Source organism: Orcinus orca, chromosome 19 (assembly GCF_937001465.1).
Source record: "Orcinus orca chromosome 19, mOrcOrc1.1, whole genome shotgun sequence".
NCBI classification, from domain to species: domain Eukaryota; kingdom Metazoa; phylum Chordata; class Mammalia; order Artiodactyla; family Delphinidae; genus Orcinus; species Orcinus orca.
In genome coordinates this window covers 51145219-51160485 of record NC_064577.1, presented here as the reverse complement: position 1 = coordinate 51160485, position 15267 = coordinate 51145219, and the positions used below count along the sequence as shown (strand labels likewise).

Below are 15267 nucleotides of genomic sequence, written 5' to 3'. Positions count from 1 at the left end.
TCTATTTTTAGTTTTTTGAGGAACATCCATATTGTTTTCCACAGTGGCTGCATCAATTTACATCCCCATCAACAGTGTAGGAGGTTCCCTTTTCTCTACATTCTTTCCAGCATTTGTTACTTGTGTTCTTCCTGATGATGGCCATTCAGATAGGTGTGAGGTGATATCTCTTTGTTCTTTTGATTTGCATTTCTCTGATAATTAGCGATGTTGAGCATCTTTTCATATGCCTGTTAGTCATCTGTGTATCTTCTTTGGAAAAATGTCTGTTCAGGTCTTCTGCCCATTTTTTTTGATTGGGTTATTTGGGTTTTTTTGATATTGACTCGTATGAACTATTTATATATATATAAATATATTTATATTTTATATATTTAATGTTTTTAACATATTATATATATTTTAATATAGTTTGGATATTACCCCCTTGTCGAAAAATGAGTACTTCTTTAGTACAAGGTAGAAATTCTACATGTCAGAGTTTTTTTCTAAAGAGTTCTGTTTATCAATGTCATCTTCAGTGGCATTATAGATGGTTTGATTATATTGCTAAATTAACTAGTTGTAATAATCTGTATTAGATATAGATTTCATAATATTAGGTTGTATCGTTACTCTATGGACATTTATATTTGGTACTTTTGTAAATGTAATAGTTCGTTTCAAAAGAACTTTTTCAAAGCACAAATATACCTGTTGTTTAGTATATTTTAGTAGTCCTTCCAAATCCCCATGAGATACCAACTCATCCCTACCTAATAGATGAAAAAACAAGCACAAGAAAATTATATGCTTTACTTTGTATATTTTATTCACTTTGAATGACAGGGCCTGGACTCAACTCTCCAAGAGCCCAAGGAAGAAGTCAAAGCTTCCAAATGAAAATTATTACATAGTGTTGCCTAAAAGGAGCCCAGAACTCAGTGAGAGTTCAGTGAGTTACAGATCTCCTAAGTGAGCCAGAGCTGAGATTTAAACACTTGAGTTGAAGAGAAAGAAAAAACTAAGTACTTAATGAGTTAAAGGTACATCTTGTGATTAGGCTTCCGTTGTCAAGACAAATCACAGGTTTGGAAGACTCTCTTCTGGCAGTTGCCACAGGGCTTCAAGCAGAGGGTGAGCTAGGAAATGTGAAGCTACATCTTGAATTAGGGGATTAGGTAAAGACATAGACATCTGATGTGGTTCAAGTTTGGGTAACCAATTTAGAGACTGTGTTATTATTATTATTTTTTTGTGTGGTACGCGGGCTTCTCACTGTTGTGGCCTCTCCCGTTGCGGAGCACAGGCTCTGGACGCGCAGGCTCAGCGGCCATGGCTCACGGGCCTAGCCGCTCCGCGGCATGTGGGATCTTCCCCCACCAGGGCACGAACCCGCGTCCCCTGCATCGGCAGGCGGGCTCTCAACCACTGCGCCACCAGGGAAGCCCAAGACTGTGTTATTTATGGTGAGAATACAGTGTGACCATGAATGATTTATGAAGGTGATATTATAGTTTAGAAGTATGTGTATGCTCTCATTTTCTCTGTGTATTTTAAACAATCTAACATAATTGGCCTTGTGCTTGGAAGGCCAGTTATTTCCTATTGTTCTCAGTTTCTGATTTTATTAAAGTACTTTCCTTTTGACAAAAATCCTCAATCCAGAACAGCCTTTGCTTTAATTCCTCCTCATATCTTTTCTTTCTCCCCCTCCCCACAACTTATAACAGCAACTTTGAAGCCAGTGTATGTAGGTGGTTTCCATGGTACAAGACAACAGCCTTCACAGTGAGAGAGGGCGCTTCAGCCTGAGCTAATTGGGCATGATGTGTTCCAGTGTTCTGGTGTGTAAACACAGATGCCCTAATGTTGCAGGTATTTTAGCATTTGATCAGGCACGTCAGAAAAGGGAAACATTTAGTCTCATTATCTGGGTGACAAAGCAGTGGAGGAGGATGGGCAGCAGTGCGGGGGACTGGCTCATTTGAGTCATGCTATACCTAACTCCCTTAACTGTTTCTGTGTTCCTATTGACAGGACCAGGAAGAACAAGCTTACTTTGCAGTGTTTGATGGCCATGGGGGAGTGGACGCTGCCATTTATGCCTCCATTCACCTGCATGTTAACTTAGTACGCCAGGAGATGTTCCCCCATGATCCTGCTGAGGCCCTGTGCCGGGCCTTCCGGGTCACTGACGAGCGGTTTGTACAGAAGGCAGCCAGGGAGGTATGCCGTTTCCACATAAATTCCAGCCATGATGCATTAGCTGAGATCTACTTGTTCTGCGGTTAAAAGGCTATTTTGGATTTTCTCTTGTGGTAGACATTATTTAAAGCTCTCTTCCAAACTATATTCTTGACACACAGTATTGGATTGTTGTAGTTCTGACTCTCTCTTTAGGAATAGATTTAGTGGGGTGCTAGGATGTACTGTATAGAAACTCCCAAGCTATAATTTTCTAGAAAGCCAGTCCATTGCTGGATTTGGCAGGTGACTTTTATCTTATTCACCATTGCCTGTCAGGTTCACACCAGGACCATCTCTCTAAGCAGACTTTTGCTGACAAAATCTGGATATGGTGATTAAAACAGTGGTCTGTAAAAGAGAAACAGAAGCTGGGATTTCTCGATACAGCTGGTTCTAAATGGGTCGGCAGTGTTTTGCTGTGTATCTCTTGAACAAAGTTTTGTTTGGAGAGAGTAAATCCTTAGATGATCCTTGAACTGATTTTCTCTTAACAGGAAGAAAGGTCAGAGCTCATGTCCTAATTTCTTAAGGTTAATCAGACCTAAGGTTTTACTCTGAATGAACGACAGGGGCTCTAAATTAAGATCTAAAAGTAAAAATTTTTATCTATTATCATTCTGGGCATTGGTACACAATTAACTACAGGACTCTATCTTCATTTCCAACTAGGGACTAACGGAAAGAGAATAACTTTTAATTTTAAAAAGTAATTGCAGAATTGTATACACACAGAAAATAAGATTCCTGCCCTATGACTTACACATTATTAACTCTTTTTGAAATGGACTTGGAGAGAACAGGGTAATCACTGAATCTTTTTCTTTGATCTCATAGTTATGCTACACAGCAACAGTGGGGTTTGGAATTAATGAAGCAATAATTCAGAACTACTTGGTGTTAAGCAAGGGCAATATTCTCTATCTCCCCACCTGCACCCCAGGTTTAGATTAATATGCAGATCCAACAATAGTAACCACTGTGGTCTGCAAATAGAGGTGGGGCTAGAAGACAAAATACAGTTGTTGACCTCAGACTTTGCCAGTCTCTGGAGGTCCGGCATTGCTTGGTTCTGCCTGTCTTGGAGCTGCCGGCTGTCATCATTCTGACTGAGGACAAGACCTGGCCCCTGAGAGGTGATCTGTAAATCATGAACGTGAAACTAAGAGAATCACCTTGTCTTCTTCATCCTCCGTTCTATCCCTTTTAGACTCTGTGTCCTCAAAATCATGGCTTTTTTTTCTGACCGTGTTCACCTCATTTGCTTTGCCAATGATCCTAGTGTCTCTTAGTCTTGCCAACAGTTCTCGTGAATAATTTAGGTTTGTCTCAGCAGTTACTTTTCTCCTTGTGCTTCCATGTGCTGCTAACTGCTGGGAAGAAAGTAGCTATTCCTGTTGTGCAGCAGCCCTGCCTCCTGTTCTCTCAGGGGCATATGTACTGAAGTGTCTTTATCGTGTGTTCCAGGGGGCTGAGGTTTTGAACATTCTGTGTGGGAAGACATTTTATTGGTGGGTGAGGATTTATAACAAACTTTCCCTATATAGGGAAAATGAGAAGTTGTTTTCTTATTGGATACAAGGGGCCTTCTACCATCTTGACGCATTGGTTCTAATTTAGGCCAAGTCCTTAGTAACAGAAAGTCATGCTCGTTTGGTAGTGACTCATGTCAAATGGAGATGTCATTTTAGGACAGTAGTATCAAGTACATTAAGTACAGTGGTACTGAGCTATTGTGATGAAATTCCAGGCTGTTTGTTTTTTTATACAATGTTCTGAAAGCAAAGGTCCCTAAAATTATTGTAGGAGATTTTATTTTTGTTTTTTAAAGGTACAAGCAACTTAGCACTCCAGGGGATGTATGTAATCTCTTGGCTCCTGTTTTAATATCCAGAGTATGGAAGCATTTGTTGTGTACACACCAGATGCTTTGTATGTTATTTTGTGAAGCCAGGACTCTCCCCCTGAACAAAACAGAGACCAGAGTATGGAAATCTTTACTCTAAGGATTGATATAGTGGCTTAGCACTGGACTAGGAGGAGAAAATTTCAGTTCTTTTCTAATCAGTTACCTGATCTTGGGCAAGTCACATAACCTGCCACAGTACCTGTGTATAAAATGGAATTGATAATTGTCTCTGCCTTGCATATCACAGATAAAATGGATCTGTATGTGTGTGTGCACATATAAATACATACAAGCACATAAGAATGCATTGAGAAATGGGAAGTGCTATTTGTGAAATCGAGTTATTAGTAGTCTAGCTTCCAACTGAAAAGTTTGTATTACCTATAAATTGCTTCTCAATGAGAATTTGCTGTCTACTTATTTTTAGTGACTCTTATTTAAATTACTTTCAGAGCTTAAGATGCGGGACCACAGGAGTGGTGACTTTTATCAGAGGCAACATGCTACATGTGGCCTGGGTAGGTGATTCCCAGGTTATGCTTGTGAGAAAGGGCCAAGCTGTTGAACTAATGAAGCCACACAAACCGGACAGAGAGGTAAGTATGGTCTGTTCTGTTAGGGCACGTGCCACAAAGGCAGTCTTCTAGTCACGGATTTTCACTTACAATTATCACCATTATCTCAGTAACCATGCCCACCTTCCAAAGGAATAATAAAGAGAACCCTTTCCAGGAAGCTGATGAGTATTATATCTGTTGTTTACTGTTAAGGTAGATGAATAAATCCTGAATCCAGTTATTTGCTTCTTTCTATTACATTACTGTACAGGACGAAAAGCAGCGAATTGAGGCCCTTGGAGGTTGTGTAGTCTGGTTTGGTGCCTGGAGGGTGAATGGAAGTCTGTCGGTCTCCAGAGCTATTGGTAGGAAAAACCGATTAATTTTTGTTTCTCCAAACTTCCTTTACCAGAACACTGTCTTATATTAATCTGATACAACAAGGGAACCTGAGAAGATAACAGATATTCAGAGTGCTTATTACTGTTTAAAATAACATTTGGATAATGCTTCTTTTAATTAATTATTTAACCTACTCATTTATATAAATTCCATTCTTAAAAGAACTATATTAAGAAATGTTCTCTTACAAGTTTCTTTTTTTAATGGAAGCCTTTAATCTTTAGCATACAAATCTGCTTAAAACCACAGTGATTTTCATTCCATTTTGGGTCATACTTAGCTTAAATCAGTACTTTCCATAAAATAGAAGCTTCCCCCCCATATTTTACCTTGCTTATATCTTTAATTTTTTCAATGAATTCTAAAATAACACAAATAATGTGTTTTTTAGATGAAAACAATTTTTACTATATTAAAATTAGAAAACTAATTTTACTGTATGTGGAATATAGTAATTTGTCAGATAACCCTGGGGTTTCAGCGAATCTGCTTCCCTGGACCTAAATTCTTTAAAAGAAGGGGAAGTCGATAAAACTCTTTGTCTAAAATTGAGAGAGTAAACAGCTAAGCTGTTTGGACAGAATGCAAAGGTGTAGTTCAAAGAATTGGGCTATAGTACTGTTTCTGTCTGTTTCACTTTTGCACCTGGGTCTGTTGCTTTAGGCTTCATGGCTCAGCTCCACTTTATGTGTTTTTAAAAAGAACAAATCAATGTGCATGTGTCTATATGGGTGGTATGCATATATGCATATAAACTGCAGTTCTCAGTCACTGCCTCCTAAATAAATGAAGTAGTTTGACATAGGGATAACATGGACAAATGGAATTGAGGTCTAATCCCCAAATTTTGCTTATCATTACCAAAATATTCCAGGAACATTAACAAAATCTCAAAGGACTGATTTCAGTTTCACCACTGATGTGATTTCCCTCCTACTCTTTGGGAAGGTGCTGGCAAGCTGTGAAGTGGCCCAAATGGGAGCAGCAGAGGCTGAGAGAGAAGGAGGAAGCTCAAAGATTCTGCAGTACCTCTTGAAAAACTGAGAGCTGGCTTTACCTTAGACTGAGGGAGTTATTAGGAACTCTGGAATAAGGCCAAAAGGGAGAAATTTCTGATTTCTAAAACATACCCTCAAATAGAATTATTTTTGACAACTCCAACCAAAGACCTCTTCTCTTGATCTGTCCTTGTCCGAGTATTTAGAAGTAACTTTAATGCTTGTTATAGAACCAACTTTATACTAGAGGATACTTATCATTTCTTGCTTCTAAAAATATGACACAAGGGGGAAAAGCAGGGAAAGAATGTCCTTGAATAAGTGACAATCTAAGAGAAAACCAGGCTGACTTCATAGAGGAAGTGACTTCTGAAGTGGACATGGAGGATAGTATGCAGAGAAGGACATCCCAGGTATGGCAAATACAAACACATGGGCATCTCAAAGGGCATGTCTTGTTTTAGGAACAGTGACAAGTGCAGGAGGCTGGGGCAGAGGGTGGGAGTGGGAAGAGATAAGTGTTGGCACCAGAGTACAAAGGGGCTTAAATGCCGGGCTAAGTGTCTGGACTTTGTCAGGTGAATAAGACGAGGGCCCATGTGGTCAGGTTTGTATTTATAAATATTTGTAATAATTATGGAAGACGACCTAGAGTAGAAAGCCTAGATGAGAGGTCATTCAGGAGGCTGTTGATACAACTTGTTTCAGAGATAGGACAGCTAAAAAAGGGATACAGAGGAGGGTATAAATTGCTGAGACAGAAACGACAGTTTGTGGGGGAAGAGGAAAGTTAACTTCCAGGTTTCGGACTTGTGTGACTGAGAAGACGATAAAACATTTGTAATAAAGCAGCAGCAGCAGTTTGGGAGTGGGGAGGAGGGCAGATAATGAGTTCATTTTGGACATATTTTATATTCTAGGTGCCTGTGGGATGTCTTGGAAGAGACAATTTATATGTAATTGGAAATACAGATCTGGACCTGAGCAGAGTTCTGAGTTAGAGATATGGGAATTCACCCCATTTTGGCAATAATATTAGCAACCTGTGAAGTGATGTGTGTGTGTGTGTGTGTGTGTATTAGTTGAAACTACAGGAATGAATGACATTGCCCAGGAATATTTAGTGTGAAGAGAGACCAAGGATGAGACTCATTACTTGTAGAATAACATGAAGTCATGCTCTCTGGGTTTGTATCTTGGCTCTGCCGCTTTACCAGCTGTGGGTCTTGAGAAATTTACCGCACTTCCCTGTATCTGTTTGTCCCTTCGTAAAGCAGGAATAGTAACAGTATCTAACTCATAGAGTTTCTGTATTAAATGGCATAATACATACACCACACTTAGAACCCTGCCTGGCACAGTCTTAGCACACAACGATTTTTGGTGATTTTAAGTGAAGGAGCCAGTGAAGAAAATCAGGAAGGGATCAGAGACATAGAAATGGGGTATCACAGATGCTGGGGAAGGGGATTTCTAGGAGTATGTAGTCAATAGGGTCAAATGCTGCAGAGGTCAAGTCATAGAATTTTGAAAATAGAAAATGGTTGTGGATATAGGTGAATCACTAAAGATTTTTTTTAAGTTGGAGGGAGGAATTGAGGGAATTCGGGCCTGATAAACTTAATTTTCTTTGAAGTAGGAAATTAGGCCATCTACCAAAATCCAGTAACTTAATTGGAAAGAGTTGAAGAATGTGAGAAAGATTTGGAAAGCTCATGGAATAAAATAGGGGCTAAATAAGGACAAGAAAAAGGACTCCTGGGACTTCCCTGGTGGTGCAGTGGTTAAGAATCTGCCTGCCAATGCAGGGGACACAGGTTTGAGCCCTGGTCCGGGAAGATCCCACATGCCGCGGAGCAACTAAGCTCGTGTGCCACAACTACTAAGCCTGCGCTCTAGGGCCCGTGAGCCACAACTGCTGAGCCCACACGCCTAGAGCCTGTGCTCCGCAACAAGAGAAGCCACCGCAATGAGAAGCCCATGCACCGCAATAAAGAGTAGCTCCCGCAACTAGAGGAAGCCAGGGCACAGCAATGAAGACCCAACACAGCCATAAATAAATAAATTAATTAATTAAAAAAAAAGAAAAAGGACTCCTGAGCAGAGTTCAACTCTGCTTAGAAAGTAAATAACACTTAACACTTTAAAAATACAACGCTTTTCAACTGTTTCTCCCCATGAGCCCTTCAGATTTATGATCCAAAGTTGACAAGAGGCACATGTTATCTAGCATATGGAGAAAGTTTTAGACAAAAGGATGTTGCCATTTCTACAATGAAATGGATAGTCATGCCCTCCCACCAAATTTGGGGGCAGAGTGTCATGAATTTGACATCCAACAGTAGATCAGGTGAAAAGCCAGAATTCTGGCATCATTTTCTCTGTGCAGATCTTGTCTGTTCTGTTCCAACCTAACAGTTGCAGTAGCCTTTTAATTGAAGCACTAAGATTTTTGGGAACAGTATGACTCAGAACACATTTATTTTTAGAGTTGGAATTCAGAAAATAATGATGATAATAATACAGTCAGGTGGAGTAGGGAATGGGGAAATTTAGTAAAGTGGATTGGTGGAGGACACTGAATCCCCAGTGATTGGAAGTTTTGTTGTTGTTTTTTGGGGTTTTTTTTGCGGTATGCGGGCCTCTCACCGTTGTGGCCTCTCCCGTTGCGGAGCACAGGCTCCGGACGCGCAGGCTCAACGGCCATGGCTCATGGGCCCAGCCGCTCCGCGGCATGTGGGATCTTCCCGGACCGGGGCACGAACCCACGTCCCCTGCATCGGCAGGCGGACTCCCAACCACTGCGCCACCAGGGAAGCCTGATTGGAAGTTTTAATTAGCTTTAACAGGCTACTGGGAGGTGCCGTAGTATAGCAGTGAAGTTGACGAAATCAAAACCATACTTGAGGAAGATGGTTCTGGCTACCTTAGTCTGTGAAAAAGACTAGTTTCTTACTTTGTAGATAAACTAGCCCAGGTAATTAAATATTAAGTAAGTATCTGTTGTTCAGGGTGTCCCGTCATGCAGCCTGCTCGATAGGGTATGTGGCCCACAGTGGTTCTAGCAGAGTTATCCATAGGGTTCCCATTGAGCTTTTTGGGCCTATTTGAGGATTAAACAGGGATGTGAAATATTGGAGAGAACTTTACTTGGGTAGGAGAGAACCTATAACAGATACCAGAAACAGTGACAATATGGCCACATCGTTTAAGTAAGTATATGTAACTTCATTTTATCTTCCCCTAATCAGATAGTTCAGTTTTAGTACAATAAAATGGACAGTAATTGAAGAGGGTTTGTAAGTAACAAGTGCTGAGATCCGGATGCAGGCAGTCTGACTCCAGGGCTTGCATTGTTAACCACTAAGCTATATGCTACCACTTTAAGAATGATAAAGCATTTTGTAAAAAAAATTTTTTTAAACTACTGTTTGCCAATGAATTATGATACCCTAAACTAGGAACTATTGCTCAATACTCCATGTTTTTTCTGTAAAGAAGTAAATGAGTATCCCTTGTAGTAATGTTATTTGGTTACCCAACAGGCAAAGGACCTGTTTGCTAAGGCTTTCTCCAAGTACTAAAGGAAAACAACGAATATAAACAAGCAAGGGATCTGGAGTGCTCTGGATCTGAAAGTTCCAGAATGCTCTGTAGATGATGAATTATCTCAGTAATCTGGTGACAGAAACCTAGCTTAGTTGGGCCCCAGGTCTCCAGTCTGTTGCCACTCCAAGCACCCAGTATTCAAGTACAAATTACTCCCTAACAGTTACCTCTGTGTCTTTGCTGATACTGTTCCCTCAACAGAGGACCCTTCTCTGCTTAGGCCATTTGAGCTGGCCATAAACGTTTTTACATGCAAGATAAACCAAAATCTGACCTATTTTCTAATGCTCACAGGAGATGCTGAACATAAGCCATATATCTGTGGGGATGCAGATTCTGCCTCTACTGTTCTGGATGGAACTGAAGACTACCTCATTCTGGCCTGTGATGGCTTCTATGACACCGTGAACCCTGATGAGGCAGTGAAAGTTGTGTCTGATCACCTGAAGGAGAATAATGGAGACAGCAGCATGGTTGCCCACAAATTAGTGGCATCAGCTCGTGATGCTGGGTCAAGTGATAACATCACTGTTATTGTGGTATTCCTGAGGGACATGAACAAAGCTGTAAATGTTAGTGAGGAATCAGATTGGACAGAGAACTCTTTTCAAGGAGGGCAAGAAGATGGTGGGGATGATAAGGAGAATCATGGAGAGTGCAAACGCCCTTGGCCTCAGCACCAGTGCTCAGCACCGGCCGATCTAGGCTATGATGGGCGTGTGGATTCGTTCACTGATAGAACTAGCCTGAGCCCAGGGTCCCAAGTCAACGTGCTGGAAGACCCAGGCTACCTAGATCTCACACAAATAGAAGCAAGCAAACCTCACAGTGCCCAGTTTTTGCCGCCAGTTGAGAGGTTTGGTCCTGGTGCACCAAAGAAGGCAAATTTTATTAATGAGCTAATAATGGAGAAAAAATCAGTTCAATCATCATTGCCTGAACGGAGTGGTGCTGGAGAGTTTCCCTCTTCTTTTAATTTGGGTTCAACAGGGCAGCAGATATGCAGAATGGAGAGCTTCTCTCCTGTTTGTTCTAGGTTGGAAAATGAACAGTTCAAATTCCTGGGAAAGAGAGTTTCTAGATTGTATCGTTTACACTACCACTTCTCAAAGAGGCGGCACGGATTCAGATTTAATCCAAAGTTTTATTCTTTTCTCTCTGTTCGAGAGCCTTCCCACAAAACAGGCACTAGCCTGTCCTCACTTATTCGAAGTGGGAAGAGAAATAGGATGTTAAGAAGTTCTCTGCCATGGAGACAAAACAGTTGGAAAGGGTACAGTGAAAACATGATGGGGAAGCTTAAAAAGAGTAATGCTATTCCATACCCAGCTCTTCCCTGGAGTTTTAAAATATAATAAATAACCTTCTCTTTAAAGTAGGCTAGCTAGCTCTCCCCCAGTAAAGACATCACTATCAGAGTAGAAACAAGGTAGACATTTCTGAAATATTGTGTGCTTCATTATGAGCCATGGATGGCTCAACTCTTAAATGTAAATAGATCTCTAGGAAACTCACTACAGTGTTTGCAGTCTAATAAAAAAGTACCGGCGGTTTCACTTGCGAAATTATACACCTGGTCCCAGTGACGTGTCTCTGTACCTACTACGTACCACCCCCACCCCATGACCCTTTCACGTCACTAGTGGAAGCTTGCAAGTTGGTTATTTCAGTCAGGAGATACAGTGTTGAAATCTCACAGCAGGTGAAATCTGTTCTGATGTGCCTAATAGATCTCTGGAAAACTTAATGCAGAATTAGATCTGGTTGGGGAATGTTCCTCAAAAGAAAGACTGGGGACTACAAGGGAAAGCCCCTCCCCTTTTTTGGTAGGTAAAAGGCTAAAAGCCACATGGGTTTTAACTGGTAACAATGAAAGTAGAAAACTAGTGTAAAAATGTCATATTCTCAGACTTGTGAGGTGGTATATAGTCGAACAGATTCACTAATTTTTTCCTGTAACATAGAAGACCAACAATGAAAATTTTTTGAATTAAAAAGTATTTCCTAGGGCTGTAGCTATTTGGGAGTTTCATAACCTGTTATGGTGCTTTTGACGGAATTATTATTATTTTTTAGGAGACTGCTGTCAATTGGTTTTAACCTATGATGCTAATGTGTTTTTCACTGTACCTTCATCTCAGAAGTAAAACTTCTTTAATGGAGATGATTTCAGGTACAGATATACTAGAATCAAGTTGCCATTTTAAAAGAAAATCAAATAGTATTTCTATTTTTTTCTGCCTTTTTTTTTAAAAAAAAAAGTTCAGACAGCAAAGGCATGTACTACGATCAAATAAAAAGTGGTGTTGGAGAATGAAAAATATTAGTTTTAACTTCTATAAAATTGTTTCCCCCAAGGGAATGAAATAATTGGTGTGGAAGAGGCTGAAAGTACTGCCTAAAGTGAGCCCAGAGGCCAAGTGCAAAGGAGAATGCAGATTACTGCAGCTGAGGTCTGTTTAGTTGTAAATTTGAGTCCTGCAGCGTCAGACCAAATAGTACATGTTTCTCTTTTCAGTATTTATTTACATTTGATACTCTGAAATTGTCTGCTTTTTGTCATTTCTACAGTTTCAAGTCAGAACCATATCTGCAACTAGAGGCGGCAAATAAACTAATAATCAGATTCATTCAGTGAGGCAGGCTGATTCTTTGAGAATCATGAGCGTCTCCACGTGACATTTTACCCTCCCCCAGTCGAGCATGGAGCAGCCACGCCAATGCACAGGAGCTGCCTGCTGCAGGGCTCACTCCCTCATACTGTTGGGAGGTGCTAAATGCTCTTGCTGGGAAACGTGCACTGAGCAATCCTGTTTTAACCTAATACTAACACACTAATTACTTTATGTTCCCCAGACTCATAATGGAGGACTAAGATTCCTGGATCTTAAAAACAGAGGACTGCAGCGTATTTTGGGGTGCCAGTGTAGCTATATCAAACAAATAAAAACAGATTCACTTTAGCAACAGATTGATAATCTACAGATCTTACTTTTTAAAGTTTGGATGTAAGTAGAGATTTTCAGTATTCGCTTTCCCTTATTTTGAAGTCATTTCTTCTCAAGTCTTGTGACACATGGCTGAGAAGGAGGGAGCACCCATGGCTCCAACCGTAGTACCAGAATCTTTTCACCATCCTGATGCTTTACCCCCATACATGGACCTCACTCATATCTGTCATTTTTGGACGCCTAGATCTTGTTAACAACCCATCAGGTGCAGGGTCAGTTTCAAATCAAATTATCATCTAAGGAAGCAAGAAAACAGAGGCAGCAGAACACTGGTATATATTATAGCCCAAAGCACTAAGCTAAGGTAAAAATTTTTTAAAGATTTTTCTATAGTTGTCTATTGCTAATGATTTTGATCAGAATAAAGAAGGTGAAAGGAAATAAGGTACAAATGACAGGTTTTTTTCAGTGGGGAAAAATGGTTGGATGAAATTGGGACTAAGAGACCACATCTTTAAGGGTCTGAATTTTGTAGGTGTAACTACATAAGCAGCGTTAACTCCATTTCTGATACCAGTAGCCCTCTAGAAAATAAAGCAAAGTAGTTCTAGTGTGGTCATGTTATAAGCCAATATTGTGAAAAATAGCAACTACTATTCATTTGTTCACGACATGCATATTTATAGAATAGTTAGGTACCACTTGTAAGGTAAGTCCTTTAAAATTCTATAATACATATTAAAGTAGTGGTTATTGGTCTGATATATACTGCTCTTGGTTCTATAAACTAGATAAAAAGCAGTGCTTTGTGAAATGCAGTGTTATATCTTAATGCCACTGGTGATAGAAAGTAGTTCCCTTCAGTTCAAATCCTGTGCCCTCATCTGCTGCTTGCTGACGTAAGCAATAAGTCCCCCCTCTTACTAATGGTGTCTACACATTTCTGTAACTTGTATTTAATGATGGTGTATCTGGTGATTGTAAAAATATTAGACAGATATAAAAGTATATAATATATATTAACCGTTAATGCTGAGGTACAGTCTGAATTACGTGTCTTGTACTTTTATTCATTGTGTAATTTAGTGATGGTGGAAGTTCTACATTCAGTCCTTAAGATGGCAGTATCCCTTTTACAGTTTAACATGATCTGCATCAACTTGTCTGCTTGCTCAAGTTTTGTTAGAATAGGAAATAATAAATATAAAAAAGAAAGTGTAGTGCTGGTTAGGGAAACAGACTTCAAGTCACTAACTGAAGTCAATACAAACTCCTTGTACATTCACTGTGAGTTTCAAAGGGAATCAGTCCCTAATTTAAAGGTTTCCTTTGTTCACTTTCTGGATGTGTACTTTTGAGGGATATCTGAGGTTAAGCAACATTACAGCACCAAACACTGGGGCTATTAATCCCATTTAGGTCTGTACTGAAAAGGATGGTGGAAATACATGTATATAACTTTTCTTTACCTAAAAGTGCCATCCATTGTCCTTGAATTAATACAAAGTTACTGTTGCATTTAATTTAACTAGGAGGATCCTCGAAAGTTAACACCTTTTCCAAGGACAATGTCAACAATGTCAGTGTCAACACTGAGTCTGATTCTGACCACATTTATAGTGGTACTACAATGTCAGCGTGGTGGTATAGTGTCACACTGCATCTTCATGACAACCATACTCCTTTGTTGGAACACTGTGCCAGTAAGAAGCACAACATCCAACGGGCAGATGAAATGATGCATAAAGAAGTTAAGTGTTTACAGATAAAACTGCTGTGGTTCCAGTACTTCCTTCCCCATCAAAGGCTTGCTGAGGCTTTGTGAGAAAGTGATCTAAATTATTATTTTAATGTTTGTTTAAACATAATTTGTTCACTCAGTGATCATTCACACCGAAGCAATGCCATAAAAGTTTTGGTCATACCATAATTCAGGAGAGTTAGTCTTTGGATCATAAATTAGAAAAAGAAAAGAACATGCTTCTTTTCACCTTTTAAAATCACATGACGGTAAAGGACAGATACCCACTCTTCTGTTCTGACCCGTGAATAGCTTAAATGCTTTTTTCCAAAACGAGATACTTCCAGTGTTATGACTATTTCCCAGAAATGGTACTGTGTTGAAAAATAATTGTTACTTCCTCTAGCAGCATTTTATCTTGTTTTAAAGACGACTATATTGTACTAATCAGAAAATATGAACTAAGATAGGGAGCTCCAGACTGACACAGCAGTTGTTCTGGAAAAGGAAAATACTCTGATAAACTTTGATGTATGAAATAACGTACAGACACGTCAGTGTTACCTCTTACTCTAGGTGCTCTTTGGTGAGAGACAGGCTTTGTTCTCTTGTTCATGACATTTCTCTGCAAAGAATTCTCTATGGAGTGGAGCAAATGAAGTGAATCATTTCTTACCAAGCAAATTTATCAATTTATAAATCTTCTCTACAGCTCACTTTTGAGTTCAGTTGTAATCATGAGTGATCCTTCATATTTTATTAAAACTGTTCATTCAGGTAAGAAGTATGTTGAAATTTTGCCAATATCTTAATAAAACCCAGCAACTTAAAACCACTAGGCATTTGTCTTTTTTATTCAAAGGAAGGTTATTTC

The 15267-nt window shown here is 39.7% G+C and overlaps 2 protein-coding genes across 7 annotated transcripts in view; one reads left to right on the top strand and one right to left on the bottom strand.

Moving 5' to 3' along the window:
* The window catches only part of PPM1E (protein phosphatase, Mg2+/Mn2+ dependent 1E), a 196396-nt gene extending 182072 nt beyond the window's left edge, over positions 1-14324 (top strand). Inside the window, exons 4-8 of one of the 4 annotated variants that reach the window (XR_004484282.2) lie at positions 2020-2208; positions 4588-4731; positions 4964-5057; positions 9996-12709; positions 14185-14324. Coding sequence is in view for 2 of the 4 variants with exons in the window: in XM_004271758.3 (XP_004271806.1) it covers positions 2020-2208; positions 4588-4731; positions 4964-5057; positions 9996-11056 (1488 nt within the window). In the remaining 2 variants the exon portion in view is untranslated. Of the gene's footprint in view, positions 1-2019; positions 2209-4587; positions 4732-4963; positions 5058-9995 lie in introns of all 4 variants that reach the window. The other 3 variants (XR_007473594.1, XM_004271758.3, XM_049702329.1) reach the window with 3 other exon arrangements.
* Positions 1-15267, bottom strand: part of TRIM37 (tripartite motif containing 37) — a 162104-nt gene that overhangs the window by 10264 nt on the left and 136573 nt on the right. The window lies entirely within an intron of this gene.